Source organism: Aegilops tauschii, chromosome 6 (genome assembly GCF_002575655.3).
Source record: "Aegilops tauschii subsp. strangulata cultivar AL8/78 chromosome 6, Aet v6.0, whole genome shotgun sequence".
NCBI classification, from domain to species: Eukaryota; Viridiplantae; Streptophyta; class Magnoliopsida; order Poales; family Poaceae; genus Aegilops; species Aegilops tauschii.
The window spans coordinates 295,534,149-295,549,839 of record NC_053040.3 but is presented as its reverse complement, the minus strand read 5'-3'; the positions used below and the strand labels follow the sequence as shown (position 1 = coordinate 295,549,839).

General features: G+C 47.5%; 1 protein-coding gene across 1 annotated transcript; it reads right to left on the bottom strand.

The window, feature by feature from the left end:
• Window positions 1-2,039: 2,039 nt before the first annotated feature.
• On the bottom strand, window positions 2,040-14,916 carry LOC109774293 (uncharacterized). The gene is made up of 2 exons (XM_020333017.3): window positions 14,616-14,916; window positions 2,040-2,467 (listed from the first exon to the last, which is right to left on the bottom strand). Exons 1-2 carry the CDS (start codon window positions 14,775-14,777, stop codon window positions 2,384-2,386), a joined length of 246 nt encoding a protein of 81 aa, XP_020188606.1. The 5' UTR covers window positions 14,778-14,916; the 3' UTR covers window positions 2,040-2,383.
• Between the last annotated feature and the right edge of the window lie 775 nt (window positions 14,917-15,691).

Here is a 15,691-nt window from a genome sequence, read left to right as displayed (position 1 = left end):
GTCGGTCCCACCGAGAATCCTAACGTTCACATTTTGAACTAAATCGGTCCGACCGAGTTTCATGATTCGGTCCCACCGAGTTTGGTGGATTGTGTGTAACGGTTAGATTTTGTGTGGAGGCTATATATACCCCTCCACCCACTCTTCATTCGTGGAGAGAGCCATCAGAACATACTACACTTCCAACACATATTTTCTGAGAGAAAACCACCTACACTTGTGTTGAGGTCAAGATATTCCATTCCAACCACATGAATCTTGATCTCTAGCCTTCCCCAAGTTGCTTTCCACTCAAATCTTCTTTCTACCAAATCCAATCCTATGAGAGAGAGTTGAGTGTTGGGGAGACTATCTTTTGAAGCACAAGAGCAAGGAGTTCATCATCAACACACCATTTGTTACTTCTTGGAGAGTGGTGTCTCCTAGATTGGTTAGGTGTTACTTGGGAGCCTCCGTCAAGATTGTGGAGTTGAACCAAAGAGTTTGTAAGGGCAAGGAGATCGCCTACTTCATGAAGATCTACCCGAGTGAGGCAAGTCCTTCGTGGGCGACGGCCATGGTGGGATAGACAAGGTTGCTTCTTCGTGGACCCTTCGTGGGTGGAGCCCTCCGTGGACTCGCGCAACCGTTACCCTTCGTAGGTTGAAGTCTTCATCGACGTGGATGTACGATAGCACCACCTATCAGAACCACGGATAAAAATCTCCGTGTCAACATTGCGTTTGCTCCTTCAAACTCATCCCTTTACATTCATATGCAATTGTTTTACATTCCGCTGCTATACTCTTAGAATTGCATGTTGATTGCTTGACTTGTGCTAAGTTGCTAAAATCTGCCAAGAACTAAAATTGGGAAAATGCTAGATTTTTATTTGGTCAAGTAGTCTAATCACCCCCCCCCCTCTAGACATACTTCTGATCCTACATGGTGTCTTCTTGGTTGTCGTGGCCGTCCATGTCTTGGCCTTGCATGAATTGATCGCGGCTATCTTGGCTTTGCGTCTCGCCGGCATCGTAGTCTTGGCCACCCTCGAAAACGATGTTCCCATGAAATATTGTAGTAGGCTGGGTCATCATGCGTCGGCATCGAGGTTGCGGGCGTCGGGAAGGTTGCCCGTAGGGATCTGCGCGGCCACTTCCTTTGTGTCCAGGTGGACTGCCCGGCCACATGTGTGGTGTTGAGGTCGAGAGCCACGGGCATGGGGGTGGACGACGCCATCACACTCACTTCCAGCGAGCAGTCCCGAGGTGAGGTGGAGAAGCGGGACACACCGGGTCGTGTTGGAGAGGGAACCCATGCATATGTGGCGTTGTGGAGGTGCACAACGACTCCAGATGTGGCCGACGGGCAGCCGAGGAGCATGTGCTCGTCGTGGCCATGGCGACGGTGGCAAGAATGGCTGGCTCGCCACGACAGAACCCTGGCATGAGGAGGGCATGATGCGTGGCTTTGGCATGAGGGCCTCGTTCTCCGCAACGGCGGACTGCTGTTGTGCGACGGCGGCCGACTTTTTTCTCCACCTCTTTGGCCCTCCGACCAGCCCTCTTCGCCATCTCCTTGGTCGTCTCCTCTGGCGTGCACACCTTCTTGGGCTTCTTCTTTGGGCGATCGAAGCGAGTGGCACATCGTCGACCGTGGTGGCCAGGAAGGCGATGGTAGCGGGATTTGGCTCGTCAACCATGGCGAGCTGGCAGGAAGGCGAGAGGATTTTGGGAAAAGGGGGGAAATGCAGTGAATGCGCCTCCGACAGACAAGCCGAAGGAGGACAAGGACAGGCGCCGTGTCCACGCTGGGACACAAACCCAACCCAAATTTTGGCCAGAAATGCATCGCCGGCGGAAAAAAAACAACCCAAACTGACACATGCAGACAAAATTGGTCGGTGCGTTGAAGTTGGCCTGGCCTTAGAAGAAAAAAAAACAATAACTAGCTGACGTACACGACAGGAATGGGTACACTGCATCACCAGAAAAGTAGATTTGGCGGCCTAGGCATGATGCAGAACGGAGCAAAACAAACAAATCATGTTCACAGATATCTTCAAAATTCTAAGAAAAAATTTCATCACATATGACGCCTAATTAGTTTCAGATAAGTAATGTACTGATGTCATAAACAAGAAAAAAGGAGAAATAGTGAACTTTCATGAAATGGGAAGAGATGCTACAAGCTTATGTAAGCAGGAGGGGCAGAGACGCCCATGGCGGCAAGGAATATCCTCTTGATGAAGAAAGTCGATGTGTACATGCATGCACTTGTTCAAACTTCTGACAAGACACTCTTAAAAATATACGGAAGGATGTGTTTTAGGCTTCAGCATGTTATGCAAGTTCAACGCCCATCTTTTAACTGCATATCAGTTTCTCCACCACAAACCATGAAGCTACTGCTGTTTCTCAGATGCGGCAGCCGTGTTTGAAGTTGACGATGATTCTGCTTGAGCAGAAGCCCTTATAACTGCTTCGTTCTGAAAGCAAAAAACATTGCAGTGTTAGTAGTTTGGTATTCATTACAGAATATGACCTAGAAAGATACAAACTCTACAAATCCAACAAGTGAGAATTACACATGCAACCCTGAGACACTTCAGGCAGTTATTGACTTACACCCCGGTCAACTAGTAAAGATTTTAGACTGTACACTCACAAGATTATTCAACAAAAGAACATGTGGATGATCATCGTGTTAGTCAAAACCAATCGAATAAATTGTACAGCTTGGCGGGGAGTAAGTCATGTCGATCAGCAACATGGAACATAAGTCATAACATCACAGTAAGGATAATTTTGGTTACTGTAATAGATGTCTAAATGTCCAGAATCAAAAGAATCATAGCTTCATTGGAATTTACAGGGCCAGGCTTCACAGAGATGGGGACAAGCATACAGTAAGTCATGTCGATCAGCAACATGGAACATAAGTCATCTTGATTGATTCTGGTGGGAATACGTCATGTCGATTAGCAACATTGAACATAAGTCATAAGATCACAGGAAGGATAGCTTTGGATTACTGTAATAGATGTCTAAATATCCAGAATTAAAAGAATCACAGCTTGATTGGAATTCACAGGGCCAGGTTTCACAGAGAAGGGGACAAGCATAGAGCGAACAACGGATAATAATATGTTTTTTGAGAAACTATTAAAAAGATGTTAAGCCATACAGATGGCTACTTGAGGTTCTAAACTCAATAGTCAGCAACTTTCATCTCAAACTTCATAGTCAATGCATGATGATAGACTCAGCCTACTATTATGTGTTGCAAGCCGCCTGGATTCAGTTTATCACTTCCTTCTGCACTTGGCCAAGTACAGGAAACCGCATTTGGAGTGATAAACCTTAGGTTCCGATAAGGGCAATGATCCATGGTGTAATACACATGAGAGGTTTTCAGAGACACCTTCACCCAATGGTAATACCCTGAAAACTTTGAATAAAAAGAAGAGAAGGCACACGCTTGACTTCTTTGCCAACTGGAACAGAGTATGCTGCCCCATCGAGCTTGGGGGCCTAGGCGTGCGAGACCTCGAGCGTGCCGGCCTCGCCCTGTGACTGCGCTGGCTATGGTTCTCCAGAACGGACCCGGAGCGAGCATGGCAAGGGCTAGACCTTCAATTCTCGCCCACGGAACGAGCCCTGTTCTGGGCATCCACGTCCACGGTCATTGGGAATGGGCAGACCGCCTTGCTCTGGGAGGACCGGTGTATCGGCGGCCAATCTGTGCACGAGCTCATGCCTAACTTATACGGCTGCATCCCCAAGCGACGGCGGACGACGAGAACTGTGGCGGACGGGCTCAATGGCAACTCCTGGGCACGCGACATCCAAGGCAACCTCGACCTCCACGAGATTGGTCAGTATCTGCAGCTTTGGCAGATCATGCAGCGCACCGAGCTCTCCGCCACACCGGACAGGTTGATCTGGAGATGGACGGCGAGCGGCAACTACTCCGCGCAGTCCTGTTACATGGCCACCTTCCATGGATCAACGGCCTGCTATTCCTGGAAGCTAATCTGGAAATGTTGGGCGCTGCCGCGAGTCAAGTTCTTCCACTGGTTGGCCAACCAGGACCGATGCTGGACTGCAGAGAGGCTGGCTCGCCACGGCCTCCAGCATCACCCACGCTGCCTCCTATGTGACCAGCAGCCGGAAACGGTGCGACATCTGCTGATGGAATGTCCCCTCGCCCGACAGGCATGGCACGAGACTCTGGCCTGGCTACGCATCCCAGCCCCGATCCCCACGCAGGAACTGTCGCTTACGGACTGGTGGAAATATGCCAAGGAAGACACGCCGCCGATCCTACGCAAGGCCCTGAAATCTGTCGCATTGCTCGTGCCATGGATGGTCTGGAAGCACAGGAACAGCTGCGTCTTCAACAATGCGACGCCATCCCTCAACACGCTTCTAGATAGCATTAAGGACGAGGCCCGCTCTTGGGCGGCAGCTGGGGCACCTTGCCTCCGACTCGTGCTGCCTCAAACCTGGGATGTACATTAAAAACCGGCTGCAACCCACGCACCCTCGGATGACTGTAACTGAACCTTCCCCTTTTCAATGAAAAGAAACGCAAAGCTCTTGCGTTTTCTCAAAAAAACAGAAACTGGTTGCATTCGTCAAACTGAACAGCCAAAATGTAGTGTGAGTTTGTTCAAATTCGAATATAATCTGGGGTGATCAGGATTAAATACAGTAAAAACTAATATTGTAAATATAATCATGTTTTGCCTGCGCAACCAGCATAGAGGAGAGGAAGAGAAAAGTAATTAAAGGATTCCACCGAAACATTGCCAAGCTCATGCCAAATTCGCTACACACTACGAGGGTAAATTCCTCATGCTCCCTAGTGCACTGGATGAGCTATTGACAGACCAATTTAATGCAATTTTGGTCGATTCGATCGTAGATCAGAAATATAAATTCGAAATACGGGATTAACTGGCACGTAATTCAAGTTGGTCTAAAATAAGGAAGTTGTGAAGTTAGTCGATACAGTTTAAACAGTACAATTTTGGTCCATTCCGGTCCGTTCCAGCAAGCCATATGAAAAATATAACAAAAATGATGTTGCTGATTTAGCATTTTCATTGACACAGTTCTCTATTTAGCATGAGTCCATAACGATGGGGACAACAAAATTATACCCATAACAAGTAAATAGTAGAACTTCCTTACATAGCTGTTGAGACATCAATTGCTATGTTTAGGTAAAAGAAATTCCAACGTAAATATAAACTGGCAAATGAGAGGTTATACAAGCTGAATATTTGAGAAATATAAGTTGCAACTTGACATATTTATCATGAGGCATAGGGGAGCAGTTAGTTCTCATATTGTGTCTTTTGGTGTTTCTGAAGCATGATTACCCTACAAGTTCAGCGGTCCTGGTAAAGGTATATCTTTTGTTAATTGTCAACATTAAGGCGAGTGAATGTTCAATCAATGTATATACGTAAGCACCAAAACAGAACAGCAAACATGCTTAAGAAACAATATGAAAGTAACCTTCGATTCGCCTCAGGACAAACTAAATTTCCAACAGATCTCTCAAATATTCAACTCCAGTAACCACTTTATTTCATATCTTTTATTTTATGTATCCAAACATGACAAATGATACATGCACAAATATTTAAAGAAATTTCTGCTTCACACTGTTGAAAGCTATTGACAAATATTTAGAGAAATTACTGCTTCATACTGTTGAAAGAATCCAACTTTGCAGGTAGCTAATGATTCCTACTCTGAGTTGACTGAAAGTCCATGATTCACTTTTTTCCTCTAATTGTTGTCTACGATTAATTTTCTTCCTGCTTTCAACTCCTAGCTTCTAAACGCCTCATGACTCTATTGTTGTTGGCAAGGAGAATGCCTAATCTTTTACCTTCTTCTACGCGGCCTCATGTTGCATGTTGTGTAGGTGTGTGCAGGTGATAGAGATGTGGACAGTTCATTGATGCAAGCTCACATTAGGGCCGTCGAAGATCTGCCTCCACTCCACCCCACCCCACCCCTCTCCCCCTCCTTTATATATACATTTAAAAAAATCCCACATTGAGCAGGAGACAAACCCTAACTTAAACCAATTGTTCACATTCACCGTAGCCAAGACTCATGGGAGTTCCAAACGGAACAAACATTACTCCCCTTCGGTTGATTTGACAACATGAACACAACCAGTCTCCTATCATCCATACAAGCTTCCACGTAGAAGTATAACTTTAGGGGCTGTTCCAGAAAAAAAAAAGAATTTTGTAGGAATTTCATATGATTGGATTCCTATTAGAATTTTACCTGTGAAGCCCTTATCGAGGGATTTCATCGGGTCCTAACAACGGTTCGGGAGCTCGTACGTAGATTTGTAGGTCAGGTCACCAGAGGATAACACAAGTCGAGAGGGGGATACTATATACCCAACTTTGCCCCCCCCCCCTCACGCGTAAGAACCCTACTCCTGCGTTCCTCATTGTGGGAAGTACACAATCGATTACAGAGTTGGGAGAACTTGATGAGATCCAAGTACCGATTTGGGTACTAAGTGTGCAATCGCTAGGGTTTGATGGCTATGTAGTACTTCTTGTGCTGTGGGGTCCATGGCCCCTTTATATAGCCCTGTTATGGCAGTCTTCATGTCGGTGTGTTCATCGTGCTGGGGCATGAATTTGGACCGAGTTGGTGTCCAATTCGTTGGTCGCTTTATAGGTGTCCTATAGGGATTCCTTATTCATCTTATGGAAGGGTACCCCAATGGTCGATGGCACTTCACTTGTGCTCCTTGGCATATGTAGCTCGAACGACCTTCGACAAAAGGGTACATGTACCCAAAACCGACACACACAGGTGGGTAGGTCCTCGTGTTTAGTTGCCACTATGAGTTTGGAACCCTGAACAGACCCCCGGTGTTTAGCAAAACTTAGGCCCAGAGGGGTCCAATTGTACGGTATTCACAACACTAGGCCTTTCACCCGCAAAAGAAAAAACACTAGGCCTTTAGTAATTTCACTTACTATCGACAAAATGCCCATTAGTATTCGTGCTAGAGCTCAGTACATGAAAAAGGTCGATGTAGAGATTCGCTGCCTTCTTCAATCTTCAATAGTCAGAAATCCTGGTCTTTGTCGTCCCGGAAGTCGCATATCCATTTTCTTGAACGGCTTGGACAAAATCTTAAACACGCGTCATGGTGACGTGTTCAACACAATGGACATGCAATAACTACGGATGGTGATGCAATCTGGACTAGCGTTGTGACGTTTTTGATTTGCCAACATGTCCTCCACTTTCCTCAGGCCACGACCTTGGTAGAGATTCACGCGCCTCCTCGATCCATGCAGCAATACAGGTACATCAAACAACATACGATCTTCAGAGTTCAAAACAATGCCGTGGTAGGGTCGAAGTAACTTAGCAAGGAGGAACATAGTAAATCTCCCATAATCCTTCGTCTCATCTCCCGAGCGGACCCTGTGCAGTTCATTCGGCCTTAGCATCCTCGTCAACGCCTCAAGATAAGAACATAGTCGGTCGTAGCTCTTCAGCTGCTGGTTCCTCCAGCTCCTGCCATTGACCTCCGCATCTTATCCCCATCGGGAGCATTGGACCGGCCATGGATTCTCGCGATGCGTGGTGGCGGGGTGGCGGGAACTGATGGAGTTCCTCATGATCAAAGCTGAATTTTTCCTGAGAACACATGAATTTCACCTTTTAATCATTTTTCGTTCTTCTCATCATTGTGTCTCTAGTTAACTATCTCCAACCAGCCCCCAAACTCATCAACTCAAAGCTTTGGCACCACTCCGCCCAGCTAGCCACCAAACTCGAGAAAACGGGCGGAAAGCGCGACTTGGCCATGCGATAGGTGGAGGTCGTCGAGCCAAAGTTCAGAGCCGCCATGAAGGAGGTCGTCGTCGTCGCCAATAAGGAAGCCCACACTGCCACAGAAGAAACAGGCCCTGCCATGGACCAGATGAGGATCCTGAAAAGAAGGTTGAAGCTTCATAATTCACCGGCTTGAAGGTCTACGTTGTTCTTGACTACATCCGCGACTCCAACGACCGTCCATTTGTAGATCCTACCGCCAACACCTATAGCCCACACTCAGCACAAAGATAGAGGTCTACATCCCTTAGTTCCTAGAAGAGGTGTGGACGACACAAGTCTTGGAGGTTGAAGAGAATGGCTATCTCACTGGTGGCACTGGCCTTGGCGAAGATCTCATCCGGCATCTGCGAGCTTCCAAAGGATGTGTTTGAGGGTGAATGATCAAGTATCAAGGTTGCCGAGGACAAGGACGACCCATGACTAGCGCCCTGACGTGCTCCTGCTGAAGAGTTTGTGGCTAAGAATACTCTACAACCTCTATAACTAGAAAAAGAATTATGCAAGTTGTGTCAAGCTCGCGATATGGTGCGGAGCACCACATGGACATCACCATGGACTCTACACCAACACCCCAAGTGCCAAGTGGACCGATGACTAGAGCACGTGCATGTGCCATTGAAAACAAGGTTAACTCGCTCCTCTTTAAACTACCTTTCACTTCACATGAGACATGACTACTAACTCAAGCAGAAACCCTATGCATACTCAGGTACCAAGGAAGCGACCATGGAGAAGCTAGGGAACAAGGCCAAGCCATGACGGAAGAGGAGCACAGAGAAGAAGAGACGGAGAAAGGTTCTGAAGACCCCGGTACTACCGGGCCCCGCCCCAATACTACCGGCCCCACGGTGCTTCCGGACCTACTACCTGCCTCCACAGCCCCCGCGGTGTCAAGCTACTGTTTTGGGCAGGCACTTCACTAGCACCAGCCCAGAACTACTAGCTATTTCATATTACTGAAACCACCGGCCTTGGCGGCACCAACGCCGGTACTTCCGGCCCGGGCAGCCCTAGCACGTGCAAGCCTAGAGGACAACAAAACTACCAGCCATGACCCCAAAACTACCAGTCACCGGTACTACCGGCCTGCCTACGTGCAGTGAGTAGGGCCACGGGCCATGTACCCCTTTCTACCCCCTAGACTATATATTCCATGCCTAGACTTCGAATTAGGGCTAGCAGTGTATATTAGACAAAACTAAAGAGGGCTTTGCTCATCTAGGTCTCCAATTGGAGAAGAATCCAAAGGGATTATCAAGACCTCCCTTGTGGAGAAGATCCATCTTGGATTCAAGCCCCCACCTCCCTAGTGGATTGGGAAGAACCTACCCTTGTTACCCTCATTTGGTTGTGATTGGATCTTGTATCTTGCGTGGTTTGCTTTGAGAGTAGATGGGTGATTTGGATCTTGCTTGAGAGTTCATCCTTGTGTTCCTCAAGTTCTTCTCTTCCACCTCCAAATTGTGAAAGATTAGGCCACCTAGGGCTTTGCCCTACATCACAATGCTTGAACTAAAGGCGAAGCGCTCACCTGCGACCCTACCCATGGGTCTAAAGTCGAACCCATGCCAGAACATGACAGGTGACCTAACCCGATCGGGCACCCATCAGGCATGCACATAGAGCAAACACCAACGAACTTTGCTATATTTAGCCTTGCTGGTGCTCCCTTCCTTGATATCTTGGTGAGGTGACTAGTTCACCTGTGTGAAGCGAGTGTGCAAGCCTGTGCAGTAGTCATATTTCCATGGGTTGATAGAAATACAAAAGAGCACCGCACCACTAGCATACTACCAAGTGATGTGCTAATACTACTTAGTGGGTTTTCCGGCTGTGTGAACTACTAAAAAAATGGGATGTGAGTTGATAAAGGGATGCGCCCATACAACAAATGAATGGCTAGAAAAGGGCAGAAGTGGACTGTGTGTAGCATACAAAAATAGTGTGAGACGGGGTCACTAGGTAAGGGTCTTTTTATACCAAGACCCCGCGTCTTAGAAAATCAGGTGAACCAAAGGCACGAACTCCCTGCCCATGGCTAATTGTGTTACCCATGGATAAGACACACGTTGCTGGCTTGAGTTGTACCCCATTCATGCGGGTGCTAAAAACAGTTAGGTAATTTGTAAACTCAATGTTATGTTAAAGAGTTCTTAACAATTGTAGTTGTTGCCCCTCTATATGTTGATTCTCGTAGCATGTTCTCATTGTCGTGTAGTGAAGATGAACCAAATATTACAAGGCATCGTGCGATCGTGAAGTGCCACAAGGTAGGGACAGAGGTTGTACTTCTGGAGAGAAGATGGTTACCGTTCCCATGCACCACAAGGTTCTGATGCCCTAACTGTGAGGAGATCAATACGAGTACAACACTTCGAGGTGTTCTAAAATTTTCCACATTTAGATTTGTTGCATCCACACAATTGCCCCTTCGCACAGTAGACGAAAACGCAGAACGATGCCGCGTCCCCTGTTCCCGCGTTGTCGACCCAGATCGAGGGGCAGGACAACGCGAGTCGACAGAAGGAACAAGACCCATTCTCGACCCCAGGAACCTAGGGCGATGGACTAGGTCGTCGAGGCGGCGTAGGCTCATTGCTTCCGTGTCTCCTTCACCTTCATACGAATCGGGTTGGAAGCAAATGGGATTTGATTATATCGTTTCCTACTTTTTATTGAAAAACAAGTAATTCCATGTTTCCATGTATAGCTCACCTAGATAAAGACCATTCCTTATTTAATTAAGGCATGTAATCAGGAAACTAATTGGTGATATTATGCTAATTATTTAGTTAATCCACCACAATGCAGGTCGCCCCATTGTCATTCCTGGGTCATCGTCCCTAAATTATTTAGGCCGTGTTCGGACTATCAATTTGTTGTTCTAAAGATGTGTACCCCAATCAATCCCTTTGTCTGGCCACTGGCGATCATTGACCCTCATTCATGTCCCTTGACCCATCCGGGAACTCGGCAACTATGCCCCTCCTATTAGCCCCTGGCTGGTTATGCGAGCTGACTCAATTCAGATAGGCAGTCCAAAGACAAGGTAATGGTGTGGTTTATTGTTACAATGGGACCTAAAGCCCTTAGTTCTACCTTGTGACCCAGCGGGGAGTTATAAAGGGATGCCAAACCCTCAATTCTACCATGTGCCCCAGCCAGGAGACATAGAGGGATGTGTTGAAAGACCCAAAATTGCGATTTCTGAACGCAAGATATTTTAATGACAAAATGACTAGGCGGTTATAATTTTACTATATTATTAAAGGATAAAATGAGAGCGACAAAACCTTAGGTAGTTATGGCGATAGTCGTCATTTCGTTAAGGAGTTATAGGATGTCTGTTCCACGCCGGCACGACTGCAGCCACAGATACATGGGAGCCGTCAAGTTCCTATTTCACTAAAACCTTTGGGTAGGAGTTGTAAAAACATTTGTCGTCCCCTGACGCGAGTATGGTCCCTCGTCGATCCTCCTCTTGGTTGAGCTTACCGCGTTGTACAAGTCCGCCCCTTGTCGTCATCTTGTTGATGCTGCCCCCGAGGTAGCTAGGTTCCTTCAAGGATCCGCGGCCATGATTGGGACATGTGGTCCGAGAACCACTAGGAGTTTCTTCACATGATGGACCGTTGTCTCAAACTGTCACAATTGTGGTAGCCCAACACCACATCATACGTCATATTTAGATCACAACTTCTAAGACTCGCCAATCTTTCCAAGAACTTGATGTTGCCCATGATGATGGGAGGTATAATGTGACCTCGGGCTGATATGTTTTTTGTGGTATGCTTCCCTCAAGAAGCTTGATGGTTTGGATGATTGCGCTGAGTAAGACTCTATCTTCCCAAGTGTCTCTATTGGCAACAAATTGTAGTGGGCTTCAGTGGTTGGGAAGATCTTGTGCAACTTTGCAATTTCTATCGTCAGGGCGACTTAGTGTCTCTCAAGAACATCATCACTTGTGAAGCTCAGCTGCGCTTTTGTAGGTTGGGTTTTGCTCCAAAATAAGTTTCATGGTGTACTTCTCCGATCGCCTAGCGAAGTCGAACACAATCAGTGGTGTTATGGGAATGACTAGGTGATTATTTGCACCTTGTCTCTAGCACTTGTCTTGCCTTTCAACATGACATGCCGGTAACACATGTTGAAGTTGCCGTGCTCTATCGAATCGAAGGAAGAGAACCCAAGATGCCTCCTTAATACTCATGATCCGATGCATTCCGACGATATACTCGCGCTTGCTTTCTTTTATTGGGATTCCGTTTCGAGCCATATCGGCGTTCTAAGGGCCTTAGTTTACCTTACACGTCGGTAGTTGGACAGTCATCCCCTTAAAGCGTACAAACTCGTTCTCGTCATCTTGCTTGTCCTCCCTTACTAAGGCTTGTATCCACTCACATGACTCTTTTATACAGCAACACTCGGTCATGCCATGATTCTTGGTCTGATGAAACTCATACCATACCTTGGAGGTGTTCAGCAACGAATCGCATTGATTTCAGTTGCTTGCTCATTGTTTATCCTGTAATAGTGCTCGACTTTGGATCACCGGATTTCGCGCATGGAGCTTGTCCTATCCCTCAATCGTGAAGTAGGATCCACAGATATCATCGGCAAGGGCACCTTTTCAAAGAGCTTCACCAATTTTATCCTGCTGGGTTTTGATCGAGCACTGGCGCTGGCATGGGCTGTGAATCCTCACTTTGGTCCTCGGGAATCATGATGGCAGTCGACAAGCTTCCATTGTGTCCATCGTCACTCTCATTGCTATTGGGTATAGCAGTAGACCATCGCATCCATATATACCTGACGTGCCATGGGGTCCAGTCCTACCATTGGCCCTTCAGGCTTTACCTTGTCCTGAGATTCCGCCAGGCAATGGAAATCCTTCTTCGTATCACATCGTGCATGGACTTGTCCAACCCCATCATCTCACCGACATCCCGTCTATTGATGGTGTTGATGGACACCCAAGATGGATAGCCTAGCTCATCTCGACCATCTTCATCATATCGGGCAACCTCCATCAGATGTGGTCGTCGAGTACGCCTTACCACGGTAAGCCCCTGAGCTTTTCCTTCCAAAGAGCTCTAGACGAACAGCGATCGCACTAATGAAGAACATGGACAGATCCAATCTGATGTCAAGACAGCCCCATTGTCAACGCCAGCTGTCTGGGTTTTTTTCAAGCCATACCAACAGTATAGGACCTCATATGTGGATTTATAGTCATGGGAAACATCAAGTCACCAGGGATCTAGAACACAAGTCGAGAGGGGGCACAATATACCCAGGTTCGCGCCCCCTAGTCGCGCATAAAAGCCCTACTCCTGCCTTGCTCTTTCTTGTTCTATATAGTGGGAAGTACAGAACTGATTGCAATGGGGAGGGGGGTTCTTGTTGAGTTGGGAGAACTCAACAAGATCGAAGTGCCAATTTGGGCGTTAAGTGTCATAATAGTTAGGGCTTGATGGCTCTAGATTGCTAGTCCTTCCCGCGGTGTCCCTGGCGCCTTTATATAGCTCTGGTAAGGCGATCTTCATGTTAGTGCGTTCGTCGTGCTAGGGCAGAAGTTAGGACCACGTTGGTGCGCAGCCCGTTGATCACTTCCTACGTGTCCTGCATGGTACCACCTTGGTCGATGGCGCTCCACTTGGGCTCTCTGGCCCATACTTAGGCCAAGAGGGGTCCAATTGTGTGGTATTCACACTGTTGGGACTTTAGTAATTTCACTTACTATCCGCAGCCCTTTGGATTGTAGGAATGGGCCTATGAATTCCTATAGGAAACTTTCCTTTCTCTATATTTTGGAGGATTCTAAACATAAGTTCCAACCTCATGTTAAAATTTGTGTGAGAAGTGCAAGGCAAGATGAGTCTTTCACTCCCTCTACAATCAGCAAACGATTCCTACAAATTTCGTATATGGCATCCACACATCAACTTTGCGAAATTCCTGTGTTTTCCGTTTCTTCAAATCCACAAGATAGAAAACTCAATCCCTATGTTTTTCCTACTCCTATATTTTGGGATTCCTTCGTTCCAAAAGGCACCTAGGTTTCTCCTTACTATTTTGTATAGTTCATTGCTCTAAATTTCAAGGTAAAATAAAAATCATGTAGAGATAGTGCTTTGCCTATTTGGATAAAATTAATCCTGGTGGCAAACACAAGGAATGGGCAATCCACACTTGCGTGTGCTTTGCCCAACATGTTCCACCGTGCCAAGCCCTGACCCACAGACAAGTCTAGAATCCCCAAACATAAAATTAATAGTCTGTAACCAGAATCATCCTCTTGCTGAAGTGATATTTGCGCTCCCCCATTCTGTTTCATAGCTTATTCTTCACACAGATCATTGAAGAAAAGAACTCGCAAGTGACAACAACACTTGCAGTTAACGGGGTCCTCTGTGAGCATAATATGAAGCTCCGCAAAACTTTATTACTCACCTTAACCTTTCACCCCTCTACACATATGAGCAATGAAGTTTGCAAGTTCAAAGAGAAGAAACGTCAACTCTGTCTAAGAAATCCTTAGGCTGCAACAAACGATTTAGGTGACTAAGGTGAGTAAGACCGACCACATCACACGAAACACAAATGAATCGGGGAGGCAAAGAGACCATCCCCAGATTGTTGCAATAAACAAACTCGCGCCGGGTACAAAAGATAACATCCGATGGAAAGGAGAGGATAGATAAGGAGGGGGTTGGATGGGCCTGATGTTACCTGCCAGAGGCGCTTTAGGCGTTTCTTGGCGTTGTTCTTGCGGGTGGTGGTGAGCTTGATCCGCTTCCACAACAGCCCCGGGGAGTCGTTCCGCTTCACCACCTCCAGCGCTCTTGTCGCCCAGAACGCGGCCGCGCCGCCGGACAGCCCACCGCCCGCCATTGGTGATTCTGCCCCTCGCTCGCTTCTTCTTTTCTTTTTTGATTTGTTTGAGGGTTTCTTCTTCTTGGTCGACCCTTCGGCGGCGGAGGAGGTTTAGGGCAGGGTTTATTTCGGGCCTCTAGCTTTAGATGGGCGTCATGGGCCACATGTGCTTTTTTTTTTTGCGGGAATGGGCCACATTTGCTAGCTGGTAGTAACTAATCAGTCATTTTCTTTATAATTCCTTTGGCAAATACTCCCTCTGTACCGTTTTATTTGTCGCTGGGCAATCGCAGTGCAAATTTTCTAACGCTATAAAATTTTCTTACTTTCCAGATTTACCCTTCCACCTTATCCGCTCCTCGCTCGCACCGCTCGCTCGTTCTCCGTCGCTGCAGCACTCACTCGCTCGCCCCTTCCCTCGTCGCCTCTCCCTCTCCTCTCCGTGACCGGCCACTCCCTTCCCTCGTCGCCGCCTTCCCCCTCTCCTCGTCACCGCCTTCCCCCTCTCCTCGTCGCCGGCCTCTTCCTCTTCCCGTCGCCGGCCTCTTCCACCGCCCCTTTCTCCCCACCACCCCGCCTTCACTCACACACCCCGTAGGTTTAAAAAATTGATTCTTTTTGCGTCGGCGACGAGCTTCTCTGCGACGGAGGCGTGGATGTGTAGGGGCGCCAAAGCTGGATATGGGCTACGGGGGCGTGGATGTGGATGTGGAGCGGCGGCGGAGCGGCGCCGGAGCAGTGGAACAGCGGAGCGGCGCGGGAGGCCGAGGCGGGTAGGCGCCACCGGTGGCGGGACAAGCAGCTGGAGCAGGAGGGCGACGCCTACGACCGCTGCAGCGAGGTCTTCCCTCAATTATTTCAACCAGTGAATTCTCATCTCGTTTGACATTCTTCATCCCTTTTCTTCTCCGGTGGATTCAATTCTAATTTTC